Source organism: Cariama cristata, unplaced genomic scaffold (assembly GCF_000690535.1).
Source record: "Cariama cristata isolate BGI_N322 unplaced genomic scaffold, ASM69053v1 scaffold19271, whole genome shotgun sequence".
NCBI classification, from domain to species: domain Eukaryota; kingdom Metazoa; phylum Chordata; class Aves; order Cariamiformes; family Cariamidae; genus Cariama; species Cariama cristata.
The window spans coordinates 2,100-28,076 of NW_009601204.1; the positions used below are offsets into that span (position 1 = coordinate 2,100).

General features: G+C 47.4%; 2 protein-coding genes across 2 annotated transcripts in view; one reads left to right on the forward strand and one right to left on the reverse strand.

Annotated features, from left to right (window-relative positions):
* The first annotated feature begins 413 nt into the window (after positions 1-413).
* STRA8 (stimulated by retinoic acid 8) lies at positions 414-12,934 on the forward strand. Its single transcript, XM_009710375.1, has 7 exons — positions 414-507; positions 2,007-2,091; positions 2,493-2,645; positions 5,695-5,977; positions 7,261-7,337; positions 9,137-9,248; positions 12,860-12,934. Exons 1-7 carry the CDS (start codon positions 501-503, stop codon positions 12,932-12,934), a joined length of 792 nt encoding a protein of 263 aa, XP_009708677.1. The 5' UTR covers positions 414-500.
* A 5,889-nt stretch (positions 12,935-18,823) lies between these two features.
* Positions 18,824-25,977, reverse strand: part of LOC104169458 (solute carrier family 23 member 1-like) — a gene marked incomplete at its 5' end in the record, with an annotated part of 15,528 nt that continues 8,374 nt past the window's right edge. Inside the window, 8 exon segments of the mRNA XM_009710376.1 lie at positions 18,824-19,092; positions 20,221-20,316; positions 21,380-21,488; positions 21,851-22,015; positions 25,258-25,343; positions 25,346-25,504; positions 25,905-25,973; positions 25,976-25,977. The exon segment at positions 25,976-25,977 is cut by the window's right edge and continues 77 nt beyond it. Coding sequence (XP_009708678.1) covers positions 18,824-19,092; positions 20,221-20,316; positions 21,380-21,488; positions 21,851-22,015; positions 25,258-25,343; positions 25,346-25,504; positions 25,905-25,973; positions 25,976-25,977 — 955 coding nt within the window.

Sequence of the window (25,977 nt, forward strand, 5' to 3'; positions counted from 1 at the left end):
GCTTCTCCTAGCAAAATTCTCATGGGAAATGATTAGCAAAGTCTTATACCTAAAGCTGGTAGACATCCAACAAGACTTCACAGCATGGTATTTCTGGACATGCTGCAAGAAGAGAACGATCCAAACAAGACCATTTGCTGATGAAAGAAGATCAGAGTTAAGTAGCAAACGTCTGTGTGACTGGGTGTTATGTGTATGTATTGCATAATATATGCCTAAATACTTATATTCTATATTTAAGTTTGCTCTGGTATTAGTTCTTTCTCCTTTTCGTATGGGTAGCTGGTGAAATAACACAGTTGTTTTCACAGAGACATTGAGATAACTGAAGGTCAAAATGACGGAAAAGTGAGGAAAACAAGCAAAGCATGTTAAAACATTAATCTAGTCAGAGCAGAGAGCAATCAGTTCTGATTTCTTCTTATGTTTAGTATCAGGTTTTGCGTAAGGCTAAGAAATCTATCCAGAAGCTGGAGCAAACCTTGGGTTCTTTGCTGAAGATGAAAGGTAACTGTATGCAAGTATTTGCCTTGGACAGAGTGCCGGGACTTTTTAATTTATTTGTTAAATAGAGACAGATAGGTACGCGGCTGTGCCCATTAAAGCATTGGAGCCAACTGTGGTTGTAGCTGTAGCAATAAGCAAGGGACAAGGAAAAGTCTATCAACCCACTAAGCACCGCACCTCAGAAATCCCCCTCTGACTGTCAGTCGTTCCTACCCCTTGCCCAGCCTAGGTGAAGGAAGGAAATGAGTAATTCCTGCTATCCCATGGCAGCAGGCCGTTCAGGCAGAGTGCCCTTGTCACCCTGCTGCCGATTCACCCCCAACTGGCGTGGGGCTGGCGTGGGTCCCGAGGCTGCATGCTTGGGCTCCCACAGAGAGGCTGCAGGAGCATGTGTGCTCCTCCCGGCTGCAGCAACATGCCGCAGCGCGAGTCAGTGCTGTCACGAGCACCCAGCATTGTGGGTCAAACGCAGCCAGAGCTTAAGCTTCAGAACAGCAGGCTCTAGTGTGGGGTGAAGGAGGACGACAGAGAAGGTGTTGAGGATTTCCTAGTGTAGGAAATGGAAACCACTAGTTAAGAAATTACTCCAATAGAAACAGTAAGAGAGATGCTGCGGTTTTGTCTTCTTTCAGCTTGGTGGATCGTCTTCATGCATTCCTCCTTTACCGCCTGTGACACCGTGCTTCATGCCAGTCTAGCACGTGCTGTCGGCAGTTGAGGCAGCTCCTGCTGCAAGGCTTCACGCCCTTGCCAGCGTGCCTTCTGTTTGCTGATGCTGGCTGCTGCCACCAGTGGTGGCAAGTAGGACTGGGAGCTGATGGGGTAGAGGCTTTGAATGTATTTTTATGTCCCTTCAAGTGTCCAACTTACTCTTAGCCAGAAAAAAAACATTGCTATTCATGCAACTTGCACCTCCAATAACTGGCATCAATTAAGAGTCCCAGTGCTTAAAATGAGCAATCTCCTCGGAACCCACATCCTTGGATAACCCATAAAAGTCAATCATAAGTAGAAGGAATAATTTGACAGAGCAAAATAGAAGAAATTGCAAACAGTGAGGCTGGTTGAGGAGAGTTTGGAAGTAAACTTCCCCATGTATTTACTTGCATATATATAGAGCTCATGCTGCTTGTGAATCACGAGTTGGTTGTCAGGGGTTTTTACATGCAATTTGCTCATTATAAAGCAATCACAAAATACTATATTGAGTAGTGTTTGCCTGGACTTTGATTTGCTGGTTGTTTTCACCATCAGTTCGGTCAGACCAATGTTAAGAAGAAGGCATTGATTGTAAGTTCCTCAATGATTGTAAACTCCCAATAATGCTAGTTACATTGTAGGAGAGGCAGAACTTTCTCCTTTCACATCACTTTTGCCTAATGAAAAGCTCTCGCTGGTGAAGAACCAGTTGTTGAAATTACTCTGTTTGATTGGGGCTGAGGGTGAGAGGGAAGCCAAAAGTGCCACTGATGTGACAGTAACCTTTCTGCTGACAACAGAGTCCTTCAGTCTGGAGGATGGGAACCCATCCAGTTTGGAGGAAGTCAGGGAGGAATATGTCAAGAGGCACTTCAGCAGTCACAGGTAAGGGCTTATACCAGTCAAGGAAAGATGATAATACGTTGTACTTGTTTCCATCCCAACATCTCTGAACCTCTGTGTTATTATTACTGAATTTCCAAGCAGAGGCCTTTCATCGTGAGGAAAAGATGAAGGGAATTCACCTGGACCCCTGTAATCCTGTACAGTGCACAAACACTCTGAGCATGTTGTTGGTCTCATTTCCAGTCAGTGCTTGCATTTCCTTTCCCTTCTATGTAGCTGATCTCCACCAAGGACTTCTCATTTGCCTGCAAAGCAAATGGAGGAGGAGAAAGCTGGCTTGGGAAGGATGGCCTTGGACTCTGGAGTGACCATGACAAAGGCCTTATTAATCCAGTTAAGAAGTTGTTCATGTGGCTTTTTTTCCTGTGTGTTCTTTCCAGCACTGCATCAGCCTCAGAAGCTGTGAGTGAGAATGACTCTACTGTCTGGTATTTGATTCAAGAATGTGAAAAACAAACACTGGAAGAGGATGGGAAGCCAGAATTGATCCAGTCTTCAGACACTTCATCCCCAGATCTGGTGGAATTTGAACGGTAGGTGCACCCCACATTGCCTTCAGTTTTTTGACTTGTTTGCATTAACACCGTGCAGCCCTGCTGGAGCCTGCATCTGCTTTGCAGAAGCCTTATGCCAGCAACTTTGGCCCTGCTGGTGATGAAGCTGAGCACCTCCCAAGTACCTTACCTGCAACTTCCATATGAATGGACTCTGAGCGTCATAGTAGCCCCCAGCTCTCCAGGCCTTGGAAAATCCCTGAGGATTTTCCACCCATCCTCCAGAAAGAGAAAAAAATTTCTTTCAAGAGTACCAGTCCCTGTGTGGCCATGCTTTACCACTCTCCATATGGCTTGCAGGGTAAGATGCAGTATACCTGCTAACAGTAGTGGTTTAACTGGCAAGCTCAGATGGAATAGAAGGTTATTCATCCAGAACGATTTATGCGTGTCCCTGTGTGTTTGTGGTATCAGTACCCACTATCAAGTTGTATCCCTGCAATGGGGCTAGATTTTAGGGATGTAGGAATTGCAGCTCCAGATGAAGTTCTCAAGAGTCTAGCTGTATGTGTTCTGGGGAGGTACACAGTGATGTTCATCCTGCCTCTAATGGCATTGTTATGAGGAGGTTGAACACTATTGCCCTTCCAGAAGTAGACCTTTAACTCCTGGAAGCCTGGAGTACATTTTTTGTGGGATCAGAGCAGGGTAAGTCTGGATGTGACCAGGGAGATCATGTAGTCCTCAGCCTGTGGGCTGCAGAATAGTGGTGGTCTGGAAGATACCAGAAAGCACTCCTCAAAATGTCTGCAACACAGGGAGAAGGAGGGGAACCTAAACACTTACATGTGTGTTACACTTATAGCTAGTGGGTGCGAGTCTGCAACCCCCTTTAGGATCAGCTCCTAAGTGCCTGATGCAGGGCCTAAAAATCAAAGGCCACTGTCGTCCTGTCAGTCGTCCACATGTTTTAGTCTGGGCTTGTAATGGTAACATTACTGGGTTTTTTTCAAAGGTATTGATATCTTAAGGCTGAGTACCTTATTCATCACATTCTTCCCCTTGCTGTCAGACAGCACTCGGAGGTACTTGGAGGTCACAGATGCTTTTCCAAAATTATAAATGATCATTTCATTGAAAGATTTGAGAAACAGATGGTTGTCTAATCCATCCTGTACCATCAAGCAGAGGCAATTTCACCCTGACCAGTCCAGAGTTAAGAATCTGCAGTGCAGGAGAATCCGCAGCTGCAGCTGGCATCCTTTTCCACAGCGTCACCGCCATAAACAAAAACTTCCGCAGTTCCTTCTTTTCTTTTGCTTTGAACTGGGGCCTTTTTATAAAATTCCCTTGGATTATTTTTTCATCAAGATGAGACTGCAGCTGTGTCGGCAGATGGCACCAGCCTCCCGCTGCCATTCCCGCTTTTGCTCCTCTGAGAATCGGAGGTGGCTGTAGTAAGGTGTCGTTCACAAGACCTTGAAATGTGTTCAGTCAAGATTTTCTGGGGGAAGTAAGCTCTACTCCATCAAAGACTGCACGACAGAGGCATGAAGACCTGACTTTCTCCTTCCTCACTGACAAGGTAGACCAGGGCCTGTACCGTGTGGACTCTGGCGCTTACCTTACAGTCTTACAGCAGACTGCAGTTGGTTCATAGCTAATTCTTCTCAAAAAATGATCTTTTATAACAGGCATAAAACAATAGAGACTCTTCAGCAAAGAAAATAACAGCCTTTTGGCAATCATCTAATTGTATTATTTGGGCAGCATCAGAAATGCTTTGAGCTTCAACCGACTGGGTTTTTTTTCCACATCCAGCAGCAGGAGGTACATTGGTAGGAGTACACAGTACTCTGTCCAGTGCAAAATGTGGTTGTCTCCTTCCAGCTGGGAAGGAAATAGTTGAGCCATGGTTCAAGCTTAATTTCTTTAGCAAAGCAGTCTAACGGTGATTCATATTCTTCTGTTTGAGAAACTCCAGACCCTTTGTTTGGAGCTGGACATCCAGAATCCTTAGCGAGCACAATACCTTACATGATATTTTTGTCTCCAGCAATGGTGGAAAATACTCCAGAGTATGGAAACTGGAGTTTAAACATGTTTATACTTGCGTGCAAAATTACCTTAAGATTTTCAATATTAGTTTCCTGGAACAAATTTTAAAAAAAAAAAAAGTAAAGACTGAACTCTCTTGAGTTACCTTCTCATGCAATACTGTTCAGTTAATCAGGAAACATGCTTATTTGGGACATCTTCCAAGGAATCATTTTGAGCCCAAACTTAGTAACAATGACTGCTGTTTATAGAACTCTTGGTTTGTATTCCTTTGATCTCATTATTTTCATCTGAGAAGCTCTAAGCATTTAATTAACGTAAAATAACCTTGAGTGCAGCTTTCCAAAGCAGACATTTTTATCCCTGGTTCACTGTGCCACACAGTGCTAACAGAAGAAGTGGGCCCATTCCGAGATTTAGTCACCGGGTTGAAATTACAACATTTATGTTCCATTAACAGTTTCACTACAGACTGCATAAAAATCAGTCTTAGGGGTGCGTTTCCTCGGATGTAAAATGGAGGAAATTGAGCTCCCATGCTTATTTAAGTCAGAGCATCCAGGCCTGGGGTGGTCTCTTTCTATCTGCGTCTGTATAGTACCTAATACGTCAGGATATGACCTCAGCCAAGGCTTTGAAGCGTAGTGCAATGCCAGTAAAAATGTAAAAAGTGACTTTCAGTGTAAAAGCCTCAGGATACAAAGGCAAGTAACTGAAATTTATTAAATGCCAGAATGAGGTTTGCCTGTGCAACAAGTACAGCCTGCAGCGCCTGGAGCTTCTGTTGTGAGGCAGCCCTGCTGAGGCTGTGGCTGGAGCCTGCCTTTTGCAGATGAATTCTTGGCAGAACAGAGTTGCTAAAAATCTTCAAACAGTGTTGGGCAACCTTCAGTAATTGTATAAAGTCTTCAAGGGGGGAGTCAGTGAAGTAGTTATGAATCAGAGCTGCTTCCCAGTCTCCTGCTGCTTTTCAGTAGATGGCTGCCTCGTAGCCTGCTCTTAAGGGATGCGCCCTTTCCTTTCATTACAGATACCTGTATTTTTATAAGCACACGGTGGACCTGCTGATAGAGCATGGAATTGTTTGCACTGAGGAGGTGCCTCTTCCTGAGGTCTCCACGGCTATTTCCCACCTCTGGCAAGAGCTTTCTGAAGAAAGGAGAGACAGCATCTTGCAGTACTGTAGCCAGAGAGATTTCCTCATGGATCCTAAGGCTGCTTGCCAAGAGCCTGCGTGCACTGAAGGTAGTGTGAGGGACAGCCGAGGTAACAGTGAGGAAGCCAGTGGTTCCTCAGTCTCCACACCAGAGGAAGTAAGTGCTCAGTAACATACATCCATCTGCCTCTGAAACTCCAAGCCTTCAGATGCTAATTGGCTGTGCAGCTTTTAATTGGAAACATATAGTAGTTGTAATTAAGCTTTCCCAAGACCACTTGAATGCATACGTGGAGACAATAAGCAGTCTTTGAGTAAATGTCTGCACCGAATTCTCCCTTCGTAAGATACACAGTAAGCTATAGGAGTGCAGTGGTAGTAATCCTGCTAGTCTCCACTGACCTGTAGAGTTTCTGGGCTAAGTAACAGTTAAATTTGCTCTAACTTGCTCCAGGGGGAGGGAGCAAGAGCAAGAATTACACAGCTACTGTGCTCTGCAAACTCTCCAAGGAGCGCGGCTGATCTAAATCCAGAAGGAATACCTAGTTTGCCAAGGCCTGCTGTGTTTTGGGTTGGGTGGTTTTTTTCATCAAAGAACTTGGTAGCAAAGAGGAAGTATTCGTAGACCAGTTCCAGTGGTACAGGGCTAATGACTGCCTGTGCCATGCACCTCTGCAGGGCCAAGAAGTCAGTGACTGAGTAGACCAAGGCATTTGTTAAAAAGAGATGAAGTAACAGCCAACTCTTTGTAAACTGTTCCTGGAGCAGTGATTACTTAAGCAGTTAGCTGCTCAAAGACATGTGTGTAATTTTATTAGCTGCAAGGGACGGACAGATGTTCACCTTTAGCATAGAAGTAAATTGCATTGACAAGTTCTTTTTGAGTCAGAGGACACAACTCATATTGCTGACCTCCTTAGGAAATGTCATGGGGATGTTGCATGTACAGTACTTCCTGGCACCAAAAACGTGTGAACTGCATTATGGCCAAGTGAACTACTGAGCTTATCGGTCTGTCACAGGGAGCATCTCAACTCCTTTGTAAGCCAGGTCACACACTGGAATCAGATTTGGGGATACTGGCTGGTACAGCTCAGATCTCCCGCCATAAGCAGCAGCCCACAGTCAAGTCCCTAAAGCACTGATACAATTCATGTGTTTTATGTATTTTCTGGGAGATGTAATCTTAAATCTAATTCCTAGAGGTTGAAGCACAGGCCTAAGGGAATGGACTAACCTTGTGTTCCTAGTCATGAAATAGTTATTCCTTGTTATTTCTTTCTCCACAAAACCCTCTTGGTTTACTCTAGCCATAAATGTACCTCTTAAATGGAAAGAAAGACTATCGTGCTTTTAAAGACTTCATTATGAAAAATTATGCCCTAGGTAAAACTTTTAGGTGTCTGGATATGTGGACATCTGAAGTGTTTTCTCTGATAGGTAATGTTTGAAGATGCGTTTGATGTTGCTGCTGGTTTCCTTGACAGAAACGAGACTCAGGGAACGTCTAGCCAGAGGTAAATTACAAACTCACCCCTTTTGCTAGGCAGAGTAAGTTAATAGCGCACTGTCAATACTCCATGGCAAGTTTTCTGTGGAGCAAGGCAATAGCATAGCTTCCTTTTTTGTGCCTAATTTTTAGTAAATGGTTAGAGTAGCAGCCTCCAGCAATTGTGCTCTCAATAATACCATCTCTTAAGGTGCAAAAATGAAATTATTAATAGGCATTTATGGCAGAATCAGTAAGAATCACTTATTAAGAGTACCCCATCACTTCAGGATAACTGAGGTCCTTCTGATTTTCTTCACCACTCTGCATAGCTTTCTGTCTTTTCGAATTACAGTATTTGTAATGTTTTCCTTTTCTCTCTCTGACTTACCAGGTCTATGAGGACCATAAGGCATTCCCTGGATAAGTCAGCTAATCATAAGCTGTACTCTCATTTAATGAGACAAAAATTACCATTTTTTTTTTTAACATTGTCTCCCTTACCTTTTTCAAGTACCATAATTCAATCACAAGGAGGTGATCAAGCGAAAGTGTGGTTGACCTGAACAGTAACATCAAAGAAACACAAGACCTATTAAATAATAACATCTCTTTCCTCTGCAGGTCAGATGAGTTGCCTAAAAGAGAATGGCAGATACAAAACTAACACTGCTTTTCACTTTTCCCAGTAGACCAAAGAAAGAAAAGGGTTGCTTTCCTCAAGAGGAAAATCACATTATGACTCATCTTTATGCATTCTTGCTACTTAGTCTTCATTAGGATTGCTTCTCTTTGCAAATAGTGTTTTTTATCTTTTTTTTTTAAATCCCATTTTCTACTTATCTTTCCATAGTTAGAGAGTTCTTTAGTGTGAGTCTCTTTCACCACCTTGCACTTCCAGAACAGAATGAATGCAAATAAGGTTGTTTTGGCTGTTGATCAGAATATACTCGAATACATAATAAAGCTTAACAAATATATATCCATTAAATAACATTTATTAGGTCACAATTGCTCTTTGCTTTTAAAATAAGATTAAGTATTCCTTAATACTGCAATATATTGCCACCATTTTTGCAATCTGTTTTAAGTCCCAAATTAGATTAGTATTTCAGTAGTCAACATTTATCCTGTTCCCATCCTTCCCTATCACTCTGTGCCTTGTAATTCTGGACAGAGAATCACAGGATGGTCACAGAATGGTCAGGGTTGGAAGGGACCTCGGGAGATCATCTAGTCCGACTCCCCTGCCAAAGCAGGTTCACCTAGAAGCAGGTAACTTTGTAAAATCCCAGGGAGAACATAGAGGTGAGGTCCAGAATTAATATCTTAGCTTTTTGCCAAAGTTAGCTGTTACCTGAGTACAAACATGTCAGTAATAGCTAATACATCATTTCATGACTACATGTTACTGCATTCACTCAAAAATTTTACAAAAGAAGTCAAAGCTGTTCCTCTGAACAACCCTACAAAATGCACCACCAAACAACCATTGTTGCTCACTGTTATAATGGATATGTACTTTTCCTCAAAGTAGTGTTACTATAGCTGTCATGTTTCAGTGGATTTCTTTGTTGTGATACTGGTTTCTTGTATTGCTGTTCTCTGTTCTTACATATCTTCCTTGCATTTGTTAGACAATATCTCGTCAATATGTCCACCTCCACTCCTCCCTGTCTTGCTTGGCTATTGTCTTTAATATCAGAATCATCTTGAAAACAGTTTGAATCTTTTTTAATTTATAAGTAAAATGTGGAGGAGAGAAAGTAAGTAGGAGGAGAAATGAGGGAACAGGAAATTAAATGCAGCATCTGGTTCCATTTTCAGTTCAGCATTTGCAAGCTGCAGTTCTGAAAATCCAGAGGATCACCACAGACTCTATCTGCAGATCACTGACTTCCTAAAAAGCCTCCTCTTTGCTAATACACTGTTTTGCCAGGTAAATTTTGCCAAAGGATTCTTTATAGAAGGAGCAATGTATTTCTGTCATTGTCGGAAAGGGATTTCTGTTCTCTGTGCTTCTGATCATACTGTCCAGAATCATTTCAAATGAGAACTTGGGGTTCATCACTTCATTCCAAAAGGTCAGTAGGATTGCCTTTGTAAGAGGCAAAGTGTGAGGGGTTATTATTGCTTAGAATATTATTGAAAATGGCAAATTACATTATTTTTTTGTTGTTGTTTGCATGAAAGTTCCTTGTACAAAAGCCTGAGTGATCTCATCTGAGCAGGCGAAGCTCACTTTGCAGTTCTCCATTAACCTCAGCTGTTTCATTCCGAGCTCAGTAGGACCACCTTCTGCTTGTCTGGGTGCCAGGTTCCCTACCCTGAGCCCTCCACTGGCAGGCCTTAGGGGTAGGGTATTTGTGCTCTTGAAAGAGCTGATAGAGGCAGCTCGGCAGCTGTTTGTTGCAGGTTTGCTGAGCCAGAAGTCATTGTGTTTGCAGTGTTCTTCCGCCCCGTCTTGCCCTCCTGCCAAGGAGGTGGCTCAGAGCTCGCACATGGGTGGAGGACTGAAAGGGAGATGTCCCCCAGCCAGAGCATGCTTGTTTGGGCTCAGAGTCAATTATATGTCCACAGTAGCCACTGGTTTGCTATTTTCTATCGCCTAGCTTCCACCCAGTCTCTGTTACTTGAGCAGATGCTCCTTTGAAGAAAGTAGAGTGTTTGTGATGAGGGGTAACTGGGACAGGAAACAAAGCAGAAACTAGTGTTGCACCACCATCTGAGTCTATCACATAGTGACTGCTGCCTGCCATTTGGTTCCCCCCATCCCAAGGAGAGAGTAGCACTAGAGGAGGTGCAGAGAATGGCAGCAGGCACAGCAAAAGGCATTAAACAGGAGCTACTAGAGTAGGACTCTTCCGCAAAAGAGACTGAGGGGTACCGTGAGAGAATTTTGATCCTAAATGGTGTGGATTTGGTACACAGAATGATTATTCATTGTGTCTAACACCAGAAGAACTAGAAAGTGCTCGATGAAACGAACAAACAACATACTAAAAATACTTGCACGTGCAAGTTACCAGATTTAACCCCTGGGGCATCAATCCATCAGCAATTACTAAATCTGAAGGTCCAGATACAATTTCTAGCTCAGAAGGTCCTCACAGCACAGTTTACTGTAATGTGGGAGCGCGTACTGTGGAACAGAGCACACTGCGTGCGCAATTCTTGCATGTTTTGTCTAAGCATCCACTCCTGGCCGTTGTCAGAGACCACACACTGATCGACACAGCCCTTTGGTCTGTGAATAGCTATGTTCTGCGTAAGGGCAGAGCTCTTCCTGTGTTTATGTAAATGGCCACGAACTGAGCATGCCTAGAAAGGAAAAGCTATAGGCAAGATACAGTATTTTCCAGTTTTAAATTTCTTTTCTGAATGTCATGCCTGGTAGTATTGGGTGGTCCCATTTTGTCGTTCTGCTTGGTGCTGCATTGTTATATGTGAGGCCAAGTCCATCTCACAGCTTCCAGATGAGGTGGTATGAGAAGAGGTAGTGTCTCTTTCAAGCTTTAAAGAGGAACGTTTGAAATAAGACTAGGAGAATGGGTGTGATGAGAAGACAGGCAGCAAAAGAAGCTGAAGTACTGCAAATTGGCAGTTGACTGAGCTCTGTGGATCCAAAGGAAAACAAAAGGCTGCATGCACTTCTTTTATGCAGGAACTTTGAGTTGTCTGTGATAAGACAATAAAAAAGGAGTTTGAGCAGAAATCGCCCAGGCTAGAGAGCACTGATAATGTGAAGGTCACAATCTGTTTTGGTTTAGATAACTGCAGTACAGCACATCTAGCAAGTCCTGCCAAGAGGTAGAAACAAAAAAAATATGACTGACAAGAATTTTTTTGTTTTGAGAGCAGAAATTCAGCTCCATCTCAAAGCAGGCAGATTGAGGCAGTTATGGAAGTGGTTGCAGAGTGGGGATAGGAGGCATTCCAGCTAGCTTGAAACACACCAACTCAGGCAGCAGCAGAGATCTCAGTACAGGCTACATACCTTGCCCTAGAAATTGTGCTACTCAGAGCATCGGAGACTCCTGGACTTGACAGGGAAAGGAGCCGTTCCTGCTTATCTTACGGGTGTGACTGAACCCCTGCAGACCATTCCCCTTCCCTTGATATGGTACCTGTGCCAGTGCTACGCTAACCCAGGGGTTTGGGCAGCGCTGAGATAACTCATCCCGAGGATACAGTGATGTCCTGGTGCACTGTGCATGCATCTTGTAGAAGATACAGAGGTGGGCAGCAGGTGCCGTACCAAGGCAAGGCATGCGATGTGCACCCAACTGAAATACTGAAGGGCAGCCTATGGTCTCCTTTCCTTTCATCTGCAGAGCTGATGAGGTGACGGGTTTTATTGCTGATCATTACATAACAGCGCTATGTTACGCCATTTCTGGTTAACTGTCCAGGTACAAAGTACTTTGTTGGATTGTATATGTTCACCATTTCGTAGTCACAGATCCACGGAGTGCAGCTCCTCTTGAGCTGCTGGCCTGGCTCTCAAGGCTGCCAAGGGCATGCACCCCACTGGTATAAAACGCTTGAGAAAGACTGACACAAGAGGAGGGAGGAAATCATTTGAACAAGGAAAGGGAGGGCTCTTAGAAGGACAGTGACCCAAAAATTTCTCTACATGGTAGAGAAATATTTCTGAGCATGCGATTAGTTACGCAATCTTGTCATTTTTCAAGAGCTGTTGTCCTAGGGTCACGTCATAAGAGATGCTTAGGAGCAAAGGCAGTAAAGAATTAATTTAGATTGAGGTCCAAAGGTTTTACAATATCTAAGTGAAAGTCGGTGGCTCTTTTTCTAAATAGCACTGAGCACCTTTGCATCTTCAAAGGCATGCTTCCTTTTAAAATTATGGACTTTAGATGAGTCACTTGACAAGTAAGTGGGATTTAGTGCTCCTTAAGCTATACATTTTTTAAACAGCACCTATTTTTAAAAGCAATCTTACCCTAAAGAGTCTTGCATTAATGTGGAAGGTGGACTAGATGGACTGCAGGCATGAGCACTTTCATCTCCTAGACTTTGATTTCTCAAGAGCCGCTTATTCTCTGTAAGCTGGTGAAAGAGAAGACCATTTCCTTCTGTTGCTAAAAGAGCATCAAAGCCTGAAGTCGGCAGACGTTAAGGGCTCAAGGAAGCTCTCCCATCTTCTGAGCCTGTTAGGTGACCCACTTGCTACACAGTCAGTAACAGCTGTCTAAATGATGTAAATAGACACAGGGTGGGGCTCTGTGATTTTAGAAAGAAATTGGTTGAAAATTTGAGCCATTCTTCATCGGGCACCTCAGGCACTTGACAAGTGCTGGTTGTTGATTTGGAAAAGGAGGGCTCGTGGCGCATTAGCTGACATGTTGGCACTTGACAAGACATGGTTTAGTGGACAGGGTGGCATCAGGTGTACGGTTGGACTTGATGATCTTTGAGGTCTCTTCCAGCCATTATGATTCTATGATTCTATGACCAACCCACTGTGTATTTGAAACAGAATCAAATCCTGCGGTTTTTAATCCTGCTTGACTTTGGGGGGGCTTTCAGGAAGAAGATCTTCAGTTTGATTATGAGACTGTGATGCTGAGGTGCACAGAGACCTTCGATGATGAAGATTTCTAAACAGTATCTCTGCTAATGCTTTGCCAAGCATCAGGCACGTGAAGATACCGCACCTCTTTCAGTGGAGCACCTCTGAGTGTGGAGACACTGTGTTAAAGTAGTTTGTTACTGTTGACTTCCCGTTCCCTCATCACTGCTTCTTGATATATCAGTTGAGTAACTTATACTTTTAAAAGTTCCAGTTTTAGATATTTATAAAATCTTAAGAAATACTTTTGTCTGTTGCTTTTTAATGTTTAACCTCCCTTCACAAGTAAACTGAGACATGTACGGTTAAGTGACCTTGCCTAGCATAAGCTATGGAAGAGCTGCAGGGAGGTCACATCAGTGATAATCTGCACACCCCCAGAGGATGCAGGTCTCGAACTGCAACCTGCAAAAATCACAAAGTGCCCTGCACCTTGGCAGTGATTACTTTTCTGGTGCAATTTTTTCAGCTCTGGCTGACAAGGAAAGAGGGATTCCCTCACAGAGAGTGAGACGATGCTCTTCCATCTCTTTATGAGAACAGCAGGATTGGCCACCCACTCCCAAATCACCCAGAGAAGTGCAGGCATAATGATGCACTTTGGATTATTTCCTTTTGCAAAGTGTGTAAAGCTGAGCGGTCAGCCCTGTGCTCTTCTGCCACATCTCGTTCTTTGATCAGTAGTGCTGCTTAGATACTGTCTTGGAATTAAAAATGCTGTGAAGATTAATAAAATCCTTCTTCCCCTCGGAGCTATCATTAATGGCTCTCTGCAGACTTGGACAAATTGTGTTCTGACAGTGGTTATGCTGAGGTCATGCTAACAGCCGTCGCAAACAGAAAGGCTGAAAGTTTTATTTTAAAATCTAAACTAAAGCTGGCATGCCCAGGTATGCATCAGTCTTCAGCAGCTAGGCTTTTAGGCTGAATCCAAGAGGGCTGGGCTGTGGCCCAGCACTGCCTTGGTGCCTAAGACCAGGATACGTGCAGCTGTATTCAGGCAAACACCTGTGGAGCCCAGTACTGAAGTACAAGGGGAGAATACTTCCTCCAGAGCACCTTCCCTCCTTGCGGTCGAGGCTGCAGTAGCACTCCCGGGTGGATACTTGCCAGGCTGCTGTGTTTGGAAGTGGGGGTGGAAGATCCTAATTGCAGATCCTGTTTGGGTTGAAGAGCCCCTCTGAGTTCTCCAGCGTGCAGCCTGGCCTTTCCAGTGTGCTTCATGTGTACAGGCTATCGTTGCTCTGAGCCTATACGCAATGCTGGCTCTCCCTCCTCCTCTTCTCGCTCTCACTCCAAAATGCCAAGTGTGTCTATCCCCTGGGCTGTCTGGGTTTTGGCACATGTGCTGGTTGAAATGCACGTACAGACTTTGCAGGGGATCCCAGGTCAAATCACTCTTTTCTTTAGCTAGTGCAAGAAACATACATATGTACCTACAGTAATAAGTGTTTACGTTAAACGTTCTGCCTGTGTTTTCTCACCTTTGTGTAGTTTGGGGGGAAATGGGTTAGTTTTTCTCAGTATTGAGGATACTGTAGAACTCATAGAGCCTTCTCTCATCTCCAGTTCCATTTGCCACACAACATTTGGTCAGGTTTGTTACGTTAATGATTCTTTCACTACATCCATCAATTACTGCATCAGCTGAGCTCAAACTTGGCAATACTGGCATGTGCCGTAGGACAGCTGTGTGAGTAGATAATGTTTGAGGGTTAATAATAACCTTTTCTTATTAGCCGCTCATCCCCACCCTTTTGAAGGCCAGTACAGGACAGAAGTTAAACAGGAGAATTATTTCCTTTTCAAATGACTTTCAGCCTGCCACCTACCAGAGGAGACCGTTTTCAATGGACACCGTACACTATGTACATGCGTTCCCTCGATCATCACACGTGAGTGCTTCTGATGCTTCACCAGGAGAATTTTAGATTAAGACTGGCCTGAACATTAATGTGGAACAAGTGTGTTCAGATAACGTGAAAATAGTAACTCCTCCAAATGGTAGCAGGCTTTGTGGGAGGTGTTATGACATTAAAGAGAAGATGAAGAAGACGTTACTTTGGTTCCTCCTGTTGCGTGGTCATGGTTTACAAGCGTGCAGGCCTGCGGGTAAGGTGGGAAGGCCGTTTCCCCCGCTGCAGAGCCCGCGCTGCACAGACAATAGCTGTTCTGCCCTGGCGTGCCGGAGGGCTGCTCTGCCTGGGCCAGGAAGCAGCCTTAGTTCCTGAGCGTGTTATCGCTACGTGTGCGCGGGTACGGCCTTGTGCAGCGCTCAGTGGATGGTCTGATGGAAACTTCTCATGAAAAAAAATCTGGAAAATGTACAGCATGCTACTGGGGCAGGGCAGTGGGAAGATGTTGGCGGCAGAAAGGCAGCAAGGAGGGAGAAGCGGGAAACATGAATGCATCAGTGGCAGTGCGGCCGTTGCAGGGGTTTGGGCAGAGCAAGGCGAACAGGGCAGAGTGGGACGCAGTACCTTACAGCTGCGGTGCAGCGTGGCAGCCCCTCGCTTTACGACACACTGAGCCTAGCGTGGGGCAGGCCTACTGCCCAGGTCATGTCTTCTTGTGAGGAAGCTGTGAAAGTGAGCCGCTGATCAGCTGCTCTGGAGCCAGCGCACCTAGGGACAGGGAGATAGCCCTCGCCGGGTCTCCTCGGCCAGAACAGCAGGAGCGTCTGCCTGGGCTTCCCCGTTCGCTGTCTGCCTCGCTGCAAAGCTGCAAGCAGGGTGACCCCACACGTGGCTGACGGCCGAGTCCTGCTGCGCTCGGGGCTCCGCCGTAGCACAGAGGGCAATACAGATGACAGATAGCTGGCTGCTCTCCAGGCAGTCCGGAACAGCCCTCAAGTGTTCAGCACTCGAGGATCCGCTGATTTTCATTTATTTTCATCAAGTAGCAAATAACCAGAAGCTGCGTTGCTGCGGTGCAAAGCCAAAGCTGTTTCTGAAGTTCAGACGGCCACACGCAGCTGGGAGAAGCATTGGCCCTGGAGCCTAACCCCTGCCTACTTAGTTTTAAAATTTGGAAATGTCCCTCTGAGGCGAATGAAAGGATATTTTATAAATATATAACAAACAAACCAAAGGGGGAATTTTAAAGGACATTTAGGAGCCTGAGCTTGAACTGGGGACATAAACAGCTTCTGAAAAATTGCCTTCCAAGCCTTAGCAACAGCCAGCACAGCTACCCCAGACCAGCACTCCCCGGAGCTGTGCGCACCTCCCGAGCCGTGGGATGTGCCGGGGTAAGGAGAGAGCCTCCACGGGGGATTGGGGCCCCTCCTGCCAGGAGCTGTAGCGTCGTGCCCGGCTCTGCTCCAGGGAGCTTGCCAGCCAAACACAAGATGGGGACACACAGACACGGCAGCGGGCTGGGAGTGCAGGGTGACGGCATAACAGATGAGCAATGTTCTCCATCCTTGGGGTGGGGAACAAAAAGCCGATTGAAGACTCATTCTTGTAGGAAACCTATGCCAATATTGCTAAAGCACATACAAACCTCTGGCACTTGCCAGCATGCTAACATGTCTTACGAGGAGAAGCAAAAAGATAGGGCTGCAGCCTTCCACAGAGCTGACACAGAGCCAGTAAAATTACTGAGGGTTTCCCATTTGTGCTTCCCACCTTGCTTTTTCCATGTGGGGATCCCAACTGTAGCACCAAAGGAAAAAGTCTCGCATGGAAGATGGACCGTCTGAAGGCTCCGTAGCACAGCGGGTTTTGGCCCTATTGCTGCGGCGGGTGTACCTGGATCGTTAGCTCTGTATCCCCCTCCCATCTAAACCAGTCCTCCGGCACGTGGCTGTGGGCCGGTCTGGGCAGCAGCAGCCTGGCAGCTTCAGTACAGGAACAGGGTGATGTAGACTAACAACTTGCTTTTACACATGTCTTACAGCACAAGTAAATTCAAGAGTGATGATGATGATAAGACCATGGGTTTTGTCTGCTAGATCCCCTGGGAGCATAGGTTGTCTCTAAATCAGCTTAGAGATGTAGCCAAGGTTGTGGAGGATGAAGAAGATACCAGAGCTGAGATGCCTGGGACCAGGCATCTTTCTAAAATCTGTGATGGTGGGGGGGGTCAGATATACTTAAATGTGCACATCATTTTTTCTCCCAAAGACATAACAACCACAGTCCTCAAGAGAGGCACTTCAATCTACGCATAACAACAAACTATTTATGTGATAACATTTCCTCCTTCAGGACCCCAACACTCACACAATTGATCTATTCAGGCTTCATTCACTCCCAAAGCAAAAAACCCCGATATATCCCTTACTGATGAAACAAGCCATGTACCGCTACAGCTGCAGGACGGGACTAGAGAACAGGACAGCAATAGGCATGAGGAATAAAGGCTTTTCACTGAAACCACCCAGGTTGTGTTCAGTCTTGAGACGAGAGGGCGAAGGGGACATCGTATCATGGCCTTCAGCCGTCCGATGGAGGGTACAGAGAAGATGGGGTCAGACTTTCCTCAGAGGAAAAGTGACAGGACAAGAGGCAACAGACACAAGGTGAAGCGTTAGAAATTCCAGTTAGACATGAGGGAAAATGCTTTTCACCGTGAGGGTGACCAGACACGGGAACAGGTTGCCCAGAGCAGCTATGGCTCGCCACCCATAGCTCAGCTGGACACCGTCCTCTGCAACCTGGTCTAACAGGAGAAGCTCTGAGCAGGGGCTGGCCCAGATGACCTCCAGAGGTCCCTTCTGACCTGAATTACTCTGTGATTCTTTGAATACTCCCTGCCACTCACTATGGCAATCACCCTGAGAAATATCATTACACTGTAGGTTTTATTTATTTAAAAAAAAAAAAAATTAAGTATAAATCTCAATGCAGGAAACACAAGCTTATGCTACAGCAACGAAGTTATTGCTCACCACTGGCAACCAGCACCACGTGCAGTCACATTATATATGGCCGTATAGGTTAAGGCTGTTTCTGCTGATAGCGGACAGGACCAAGAATCTGCAAACCATTTTCCAGAGAAGTGGTTGTCACCGCACAATCACCACACCAGACCAAACCGGTACGGGGGGGACACACACACAGGATGTAGCAGTAGCAGGGATGCATCAGATTGCGAGCAGAAGAGTGTTCTCCTTCATCTTTGACGATGATTCCTTCATCTTTGTAGGGTTTGGTGCCCTGGGGAAGCTGGCTCCCCTAAGACTGCTCCCAGCACCCCAGGTGGGATTCGTTTCAGTGAAGCTGGGTTTTTCTGTTAGGTCAAGAACCTAAGGAAGGTCTCTAAATTCGCCCTGTGGTCTACGGTGGGAGAGGCACATTCAGAAGACAATCCACCCCATTAACCTCAGACGCCTCTCTTACAACGCCATTCATTTGACTGACTTTAAATTATGAGAATCTGGAATGAGATGAATCATGCCCTAGAGGTGCCTGCTCCTTCCCCTTGGCCAGGATGAGGTGTAAACCACAAGCTGAGAGGTGAGCGTTGCCGTTACAGATCTTTAAGGTGGTGGGGATTACCTTCAGCCCAAGGGATGCCTGAGAGTGGTACAGGGCCCGCGTCAGGGATGCCTTCTCCTGTGAGCAGCCAGGAGAGGGGACGGGAAGAGCTCTGCTTCAGCTAAACCGCTGCTCCTTGGGGTCCCCGAGGCTCAGTGCAAGGAAGGAAACCGAACAGCTTTCCCAGGCATTTCTTGGGTTTTGGTGTTCCCCAAAGCGGGATTATGCTCTTCCTAGAGGTGGGCGGGCAGGAGCAGAGGGGACAAAACATGACACCCTCAAGGTCACCAGTGGCGTGGGCGGCAGAGCTGGGAAGAGAAAGACGTTACCCCCCTCCGGCTCCAGCCGCTAACCGCTGCCAGCTCGTGTCCATCGATGGGGCGGCAGACGCTTTTCAGACCTCTGCTTCCGAGACGAGCTCACCTGCAGGGCAGGTGCTTATATCCTTGTATCAGCGCCTCTCTCACAGTCTTTTTCGGAGCTTGCCTTAACACTGCTTTCCCATCCAGCAGCCTTCAGTTCATCCGTTCTCTTGCCCCCAGGTAGTCTTTTGGGGCACGCGGGGAGATACCGAAACCAAGAGGCAGCGCAGTATTTGGTGCCTATGCCAAACGGAAGATCATAGACGGTGGAAACGAGCTGGGAGCTGTCGGCCTCTTCCCTGTGTCTGTGCTTCCATGCCAGGAGCCCCCGCTCCTCCTCTGTTCCTGCAACAGCAAAGAGGAGGCCGCGGTGTTGAGGGCAGCGGGTGTGCCGGGCGTGGGAGCGGGCTGCCCCCTGTGCCCCACGCCCAGCAGCCCCGGCACGACAGGCAGACCCCTCGCACCTCACCCCTCCTAGCTCCCAAGCTCTTTACAAAAATTCACTAACGAGCTCCTAGACAATTCCCGTCTTCCCGCAACGGCTTCCAGATAAGCAGTCTTCTCCGCTGCTTTCCAGAGGAATCAGCTATACCAGGGCAGGTTTTCACAAGCCGTGGGGGATCCGAGCACTGTTCAAAGGGGGGGTTCATACGGTGCTAGGAAAGCAAGGCTGCGTGTTAACTGCCCAGAAACCACCACCAGGAATAAGGTTTAGCTGGCAATTCCCAGCCAGACAGAGGCGTTTACCCTAGCCAAGGCATCGCCGAGTGCCTGTGACTGAGTCCCCTTTGGGAAAGGGAGCGGGCACGCCTGTGAATTCTGCCTGGAGGAGCTGAAGATCGAGGGCTACCAGAAAATTAATGAGCCAAAAGGAGATCGGCTTTCCGAGAAGGCTGAGACAGTAAAGGGCTCTGGTTAACAGAGTGTCCTTCCTGCTCTTTTTCCGTAGCAGAAGAGAGGGTCTCCTCTCCTGTTCTCACGCCATCCCTCCCCGGGCTGGATGGAGGATCAGAGGCTCTTTGCTGGTGGTGAGGGCCAGCTGCAGGTGCTGTGCCCTGTCCTCGGTCTCCAGCCTTTCCTGCTGCCCCCCACTGCGGCGGCACCAGCGCACCCTCCGTTTTAGCTGCTCTCCTTAGAGGTGCGCGTTGGCTCCTTCCACTTCTTGTAGCTGCCTTTCTCTCTCCTTTCAACCACCAACTTGTCTCTCGGCTGGCATTTTCCCTAAAATCATTTTTCCCAAATAAACCTTTTCCTCAGAGTGGGTTGTTCCTGAAAAATGAGTTCGTTTTCGATGAGCTGCTGTTTTCCAGCCAGAGCGCGTTTCAGCGATGTCTCCTGTTCCTCACCCCTCTCCGGGAGGAGTTCAGCACAACTCCCACCCAGACAGCAGTAGTCGCAAAGACAAAAAGTACTAGGACACGAACCCTAGGGCAGGCACAAACCAGTAGCTTAGCTCATTTCAGCAAATCCTACCTGGAATGGTGTTATCAAGGATAAACCCCAGGAGTCCGCCCACAAACATGCCCGTGGTGAGAAGCACCTGGATCACCTGGTCCAGCTGGATGATTCCTAGCAGAAAAAGAAAGCTTTGGCTAGCGGTGCAGAGAGACGCGTGTTTGACCCGCAACACACCCGGTGCCGAGAGGCTGCAGGCTGCATGCTTGTTTAGGCAAGACTTGCAAATCCCAAAGCAGAGCTTAAGATTTGGCAATGCAAGGGAGATTGCTCTCGCTGCCAGTTGCAGACCTACAGTTTTACTCTGCATAATTAGTCACTGACCCAGCTGCCGGTGGGCAGGCAATTACTCATAAATACATCGAGAGCCTATTAACAGTGCAGAGCACAGCACTGTCCCAGGAAAAGCCGCCTTCTGCTCCGGGCACCTCTGCACCTCCGCGACAGAACACCGAGCAGTTCCCGACAAAAGCACGAGCTTCAGTTCCCAAAGACAGACAGGTATATTTAGCGCGGGATTTCACCACAAGTTAATCGGGTGTGATATTTCTCTCTGAGGGCTGACAGACATGAGCAAAGCCCCGTGGCGCTGAGCATCCCACAGACCATCCATAGCGTGTGGGATGTGTGGGCCCGGCTCTCTCAACAGCCCACCCGGCATGCCATGTACACCTTCAGAGAGGACACCACGGCCCTTGTGACGAACACATTAGTCACACCAGACACCATGAAGGGGTAACTGTTGGAGGACTGGAAATTGCAATAAAGTGAACTTGATGGAATTTAGTAGAGGAGTCTGCTCTTGCACTTTGGAAGCACAAAGTTTTATTGTGCATGAGCACGTCAGAAAGCCGCATTCATTGAGATCTTGATCGAGATTCAGCCCTGGAGTATTCTCTTTCCCCATCCCGGGAACGCGTCCCCAGGAAGCGCTCTGCAGCCCTCAGCCCAAGAGGAATCTGGCGAGGTGGAGTCACTGATCAAGGGCAGAGATTTCTGCACCAGAGCTGTGCATCAGAGCAAAGGGCGAGAACAGCCCTCGCAGGAAGAGACCGGCAACAGTCAAAGCATAGGTTTCAGGCTTTTATCAGGAAAAACTGCATTTTAAAAGCTTTCTCTGGATCAGCCTTTGCTTCCGTTTGATGCTACAGAAAACGCTTCTGATGTCGCTGCTTACCTGTTTCCAGCAGGGTGCTGTTTTTGCTTGCCCAGTTGGGAACCGTGAGGCCAGCAAATACAGAAAAGCCAAAGATAAAGATGTTTCTGGAGGAGTTCATGTCTGTGTACTGCATAGAGAAATTGTATACATTACATTTGGAATTACCCAAATCTGTGGATTACTGTCGTGTTCATGAGACATGCTCGGATGTAAACACTGCCCGCAGGAGCCGTGATGCCCCCGGCCCCCGTGCCGCTGGGGCATCAGTGATCCCGCTGCCCCCGGTGCCAGCAAGCCCTGCCCCGACGAGGGGGCCCTCTGCGATTTAGCCCCTCTGGGTGCGTCCCCTCGTCTTCACCCGAGGAACTGCCAACACAAATGTTTGCACTTGCTGCAGCACGGTTATATCTGACTCAGCCTGATAAGAAACGTGACTTGAAACCAAAGTCCCCTTCCCCAAGGATGAAACGGCACTCGCACAGCTCTTACCTGCAAATTGGAAATCCCCACTGCCGTGATAACTCCGAACATCACAAGGAACATGCCTCCGATCACGGGGGTGGGTATGCTGGCAAGCATCGCCCCCACCTTCCCAAAGACGCCGCTCAGGAGCATGGTGCAGGCACCGGCAACGATCACCATTCGACTCCCTACCTGGGGCAAGAGGAAGAGGAGGCAGTCACGCACCGACGGGCGCAGCGAGACAAGGGACGGCCGGCTCCAGCGCCAGCCTGCCGGGCAGGGCTTGCACCGCTGGCCGAAGCACATTCGGTCGCAGGTTCGGATGCAGCTGCCGGTGAGCCGGGATGCTCACACTGCGTGAGAAACATCACAATTTGCACACTAGTAAATATTTAGCATGACAGGCACTCTGAGAGCAATCGTGGATCCACACCTATTTACTCGGTGTTACCCCCTTCCCTACTGCTGTCAGGACTTTAACGGTTAGCTGTTAAACAAAAAATGTATTATTAAATTGAGAGCACAGTAATCCCCGCACACAGCTTTGCTCTCGCTGCAGCCTGGAAACGTCTCGGCATGCCCGCGGGCTGGCACTGCAGCCCCAGTCAGTTCCAGCAGGGTTTGGATTGCCACCTAAAAAAGGTTTCCAATGAGGTGTCCCACAATGAGCCCTCCAGTCCCCGGAGACCACGATTTGGGAGACCAGAGCTGCCTGGCTGCTCCCATCCCCAGCCCTGGGATCTGACAGATCCTTTCAGGGTCAACAAATGGCTGAGAAGCAGCGGGGAAGTCTCTTGGTCTGTCCCTATCTCTCATCACCCATCTACCTTAAGTAAAAGCATTTTTTTCTCATTTTTTTTCCCCTAGGAAGAGCCAGGGTGGCCTTTTCTTGCTTGGGCACTACAGCAAAGACGGGACGAAGCGCCAAGCCATGCCTTTCATTCAGATCTGTTAGAGCATGCGAATAGGAAAGAAAAAGAGTATCCGCCAAACAAAGGGATGAAGGAGACATTTACAGACTACAGAAAGTAAAAAGAAAAGCAGAAATATTTATTAGACTTTTCAATCCAAGACAAGCCTTGCCACACCAAAACTTGGACAGCTTAAAGAATCACGCTAAGCTTTACAACGTTCATGTCTTCAGCAGGGAAACTCTGTAATCCTCTGCAAACCTTTTGTAATTCGATTAAATATTTTAATCTCTCCCTTTAAATATCTGAAGAATGTATTGTTTACAGGAAGGGCTTTTTGTGAATGCTTTCAACAAAAACATTCCCAGCAACTAGCAGTGTCTCTTTTTAAGTATTTCTTAAACACGTCCTGTTAAAATATTTTAAGTCTTACTTGATTGTGAAAGATAAATGAAAAAGATTTGGTAGGGAGTTTCAAAATAAAATCGTGCATTGCTTTCAGGTCGGCTTTTTATATTCCTTGGCTTAAAACCTTGGGACACCATTACCATCAAAACTGTAATTTAATAAAAGCCAACAGATCTATTTGTTCCAGGATTAGAATGAAGCTTCAGGTTCTTAATTTGCCAAAATGTCGAATTAACCAGTATACGGAGGTGGCCTTGAAGGCAAATTACTTAATCCACTGATACCACAACTGCGAGCTTATGCTGCTAAAGCCTCTGGTTTAGAGTTTGTTTCAATTATGTCAGGAAAACAAGAAAATCAGTTCTCTTTCTTAAGGTCAAAGAAACTGCACAGTTCTCTGCTATCTATACGGTGACTCCGAGGTCTTTACCTCTCCTTAAAATCCTCCTCCTCTTTTCTTGGAAATGAGAGCTCAGTACCGGCATGCTGCTCTTGATCAAGCACCTTAAATATAGGTGCCCGGTGCCATTTAAGACACTGCATCTTGGCAGCTTCCAGCAGCTTCTCCTTGCCTTATCTGACCGCCCCTGTGCGTGTCTCCGCTCCCCAAAGACGTTTCAGGTGGTGCTGGACACCTCTGTTTAAGCAGGGGAAACAAGTCCCTGGTGTTTCCCTTTGTTATGGAAAAATGTGTTCCCCACGTGAAAAGCCGAACTGAAGTCTGCCTTGTGCTCTCAGCATCCCCATCTATCCCAGACTGAGACTTTACGTGGATTTAAGGCTGACTGAGAGGAGACTCTATTTTCTGCTCTCTTCAGCGTGAACAAGGCGAGCAGAGGTGGGATCTAAGGGAAACGTCTCTCCTGAATGCGCAAGGATGGCACGTCCACCCGAAGGGCTTGGCGTACCTGGGGAGAACAGGTCCCGTAATCGGGTAAGGGTAAGCCTGGGCACTTCTGCCCCGTGCTACACCCCGTACGCACAATGTACGCAGCAAACTGCATGTCGGGAAAGAACGGGCTCAGGTCTGTGGTCGGCATGCACAGATTTCACGGTGACAAGGGACACGTGGGGACAGGCTAACCTGGACTCCATGCAGGCACCCGGACAGCCCTTGCTGCTGGAAGCAGCCACGTCAGGCAAACACTGACACTTAGGTCTGCAAAAAATGGTGATTGTGAGTGAGGTTTATGAAACCCGGGGAAATGCGCAATACTATAGAGTGGGAGCCGTAAGTCAAATTCTGCGTTTATTTACTGACTCACAGCTCCGCTGACATGACACTGCTTATTTGACAATGATTTTAAAATGTTGTCCACTTGGCTGCTGGACGTACTCGTCCCCTGGCTGCAAAGCTTAGTGAAAATCTATGATCTGATTGTCAAGCTTATCTCTGGAAATTTCTTTCCCTTATAAGAGCAATAAGATACTCAAGGGATGCACAAATCTTTATAGGGAGGTAAAAACATAAACCTTTGCTATCACATTTTATTATCCCAAATAAATAGTCTACCTTTCACATGATTGCCATCCTTGGGTTATAAAAATTCAGGAATTTGAAGCCATATTAAATATTTTCTTTTTCTTTTCTTTTTTTCCCTCTCTTCTCCTTCTCCTTCTTCTTTCTCCTTCTCCTTCTCCTCCTTCTTTTCCTTCTCTTTCTCCTCCTTCTCCTTCTCCTCTCCCCTCCTCTCCCCTCCTCATAAATATACTCAGGAAGACAGATAGATGGACAGAGACAGACAGACAGACAGACAGACGACAGTCTCTGAAGAAGTCAGTCCTGCAGAAGTTTCCAGGTTAGCTCAGCCGTAGCACGCTCTCTTTAGTCTCACCGAAGCCAGGGGCCGTGGGTAACGGCACTGCGCACCCGTCCCATACGCAGACCATAAGCAAAGGGAGGGACTGGCCGCCTCGTGCGGGGATCCGTAATGCTGCTGAGGTGGTCACCGACGTGCCACGCACGTTTTTCCAGCGTGCCTTGCAGGAGGTGGGCTAAGATCACATCCCAGCTCCAGCACATGCCCATGTGCACCGCTCCCTTGTACGTACACCCCGGGGGAAACCTCCAGGAGGGCCAGGGCACCACAGCCGCCCCGCTGCAGCGAGGCTCACCTTGGTGATGCCCAGGGCCCCCACGTTCTCGCTGTACGATGTGGTGCCGTTCCCCGTACCCCAGGCCCCGGCCAGGAGGCAGCCTGCACTCCTGTCCCTCGGCTTATGGCTGTCTTCGTCGGCGGCGGGGCCCCGGACAGGCGGGCACAGGCGTAGTAGTCTCCCACGGACTCCAACATGGAGGAAATCACCCCCGCTAAGATGCCGAAGATCCCAGCCAGGCTGACGGTTGGCACTCCCCACTGGCCTGCAAGTAAAGAGCTCGGCTGAGGTCGGTGGGACACATTTGCCCAGAAATCTATTGCGGGGCGGGGGGAGGACAGCAGGGATGTTTGTGGGCATTTGCCTGATTTTTGGCATTTCATCTCCCCCTCTACATGGAGGAAATCACCCCCGCTAAGATGCCGAAGATCCCAGCCAGGCTGACGGTTGGCACTCCCCACTGGCCTGCAAGTAAAGAGCTCGGCTGAGGTCGGTGGGACACATTTGCCCAGAAATCTATTGCGGGGCGGGGGGAGGACAGCAGGGATGTTTGTGGGCATTTGCCTGATTTTTGGCATTTCATCTCCCCCTCTTAGCCATAAGCGGAGGTGCAAGCCGGAGCAGGGAGCAGCATGGCAGGATGGGGAAAGGGGGGGCAGTGGTACCTGGGTAAGGCAGCCGAAACCAGGGTGACTGGGACAAAACGTCCCCACGGGCGCCCGTCCGGGCCAGGTGGCA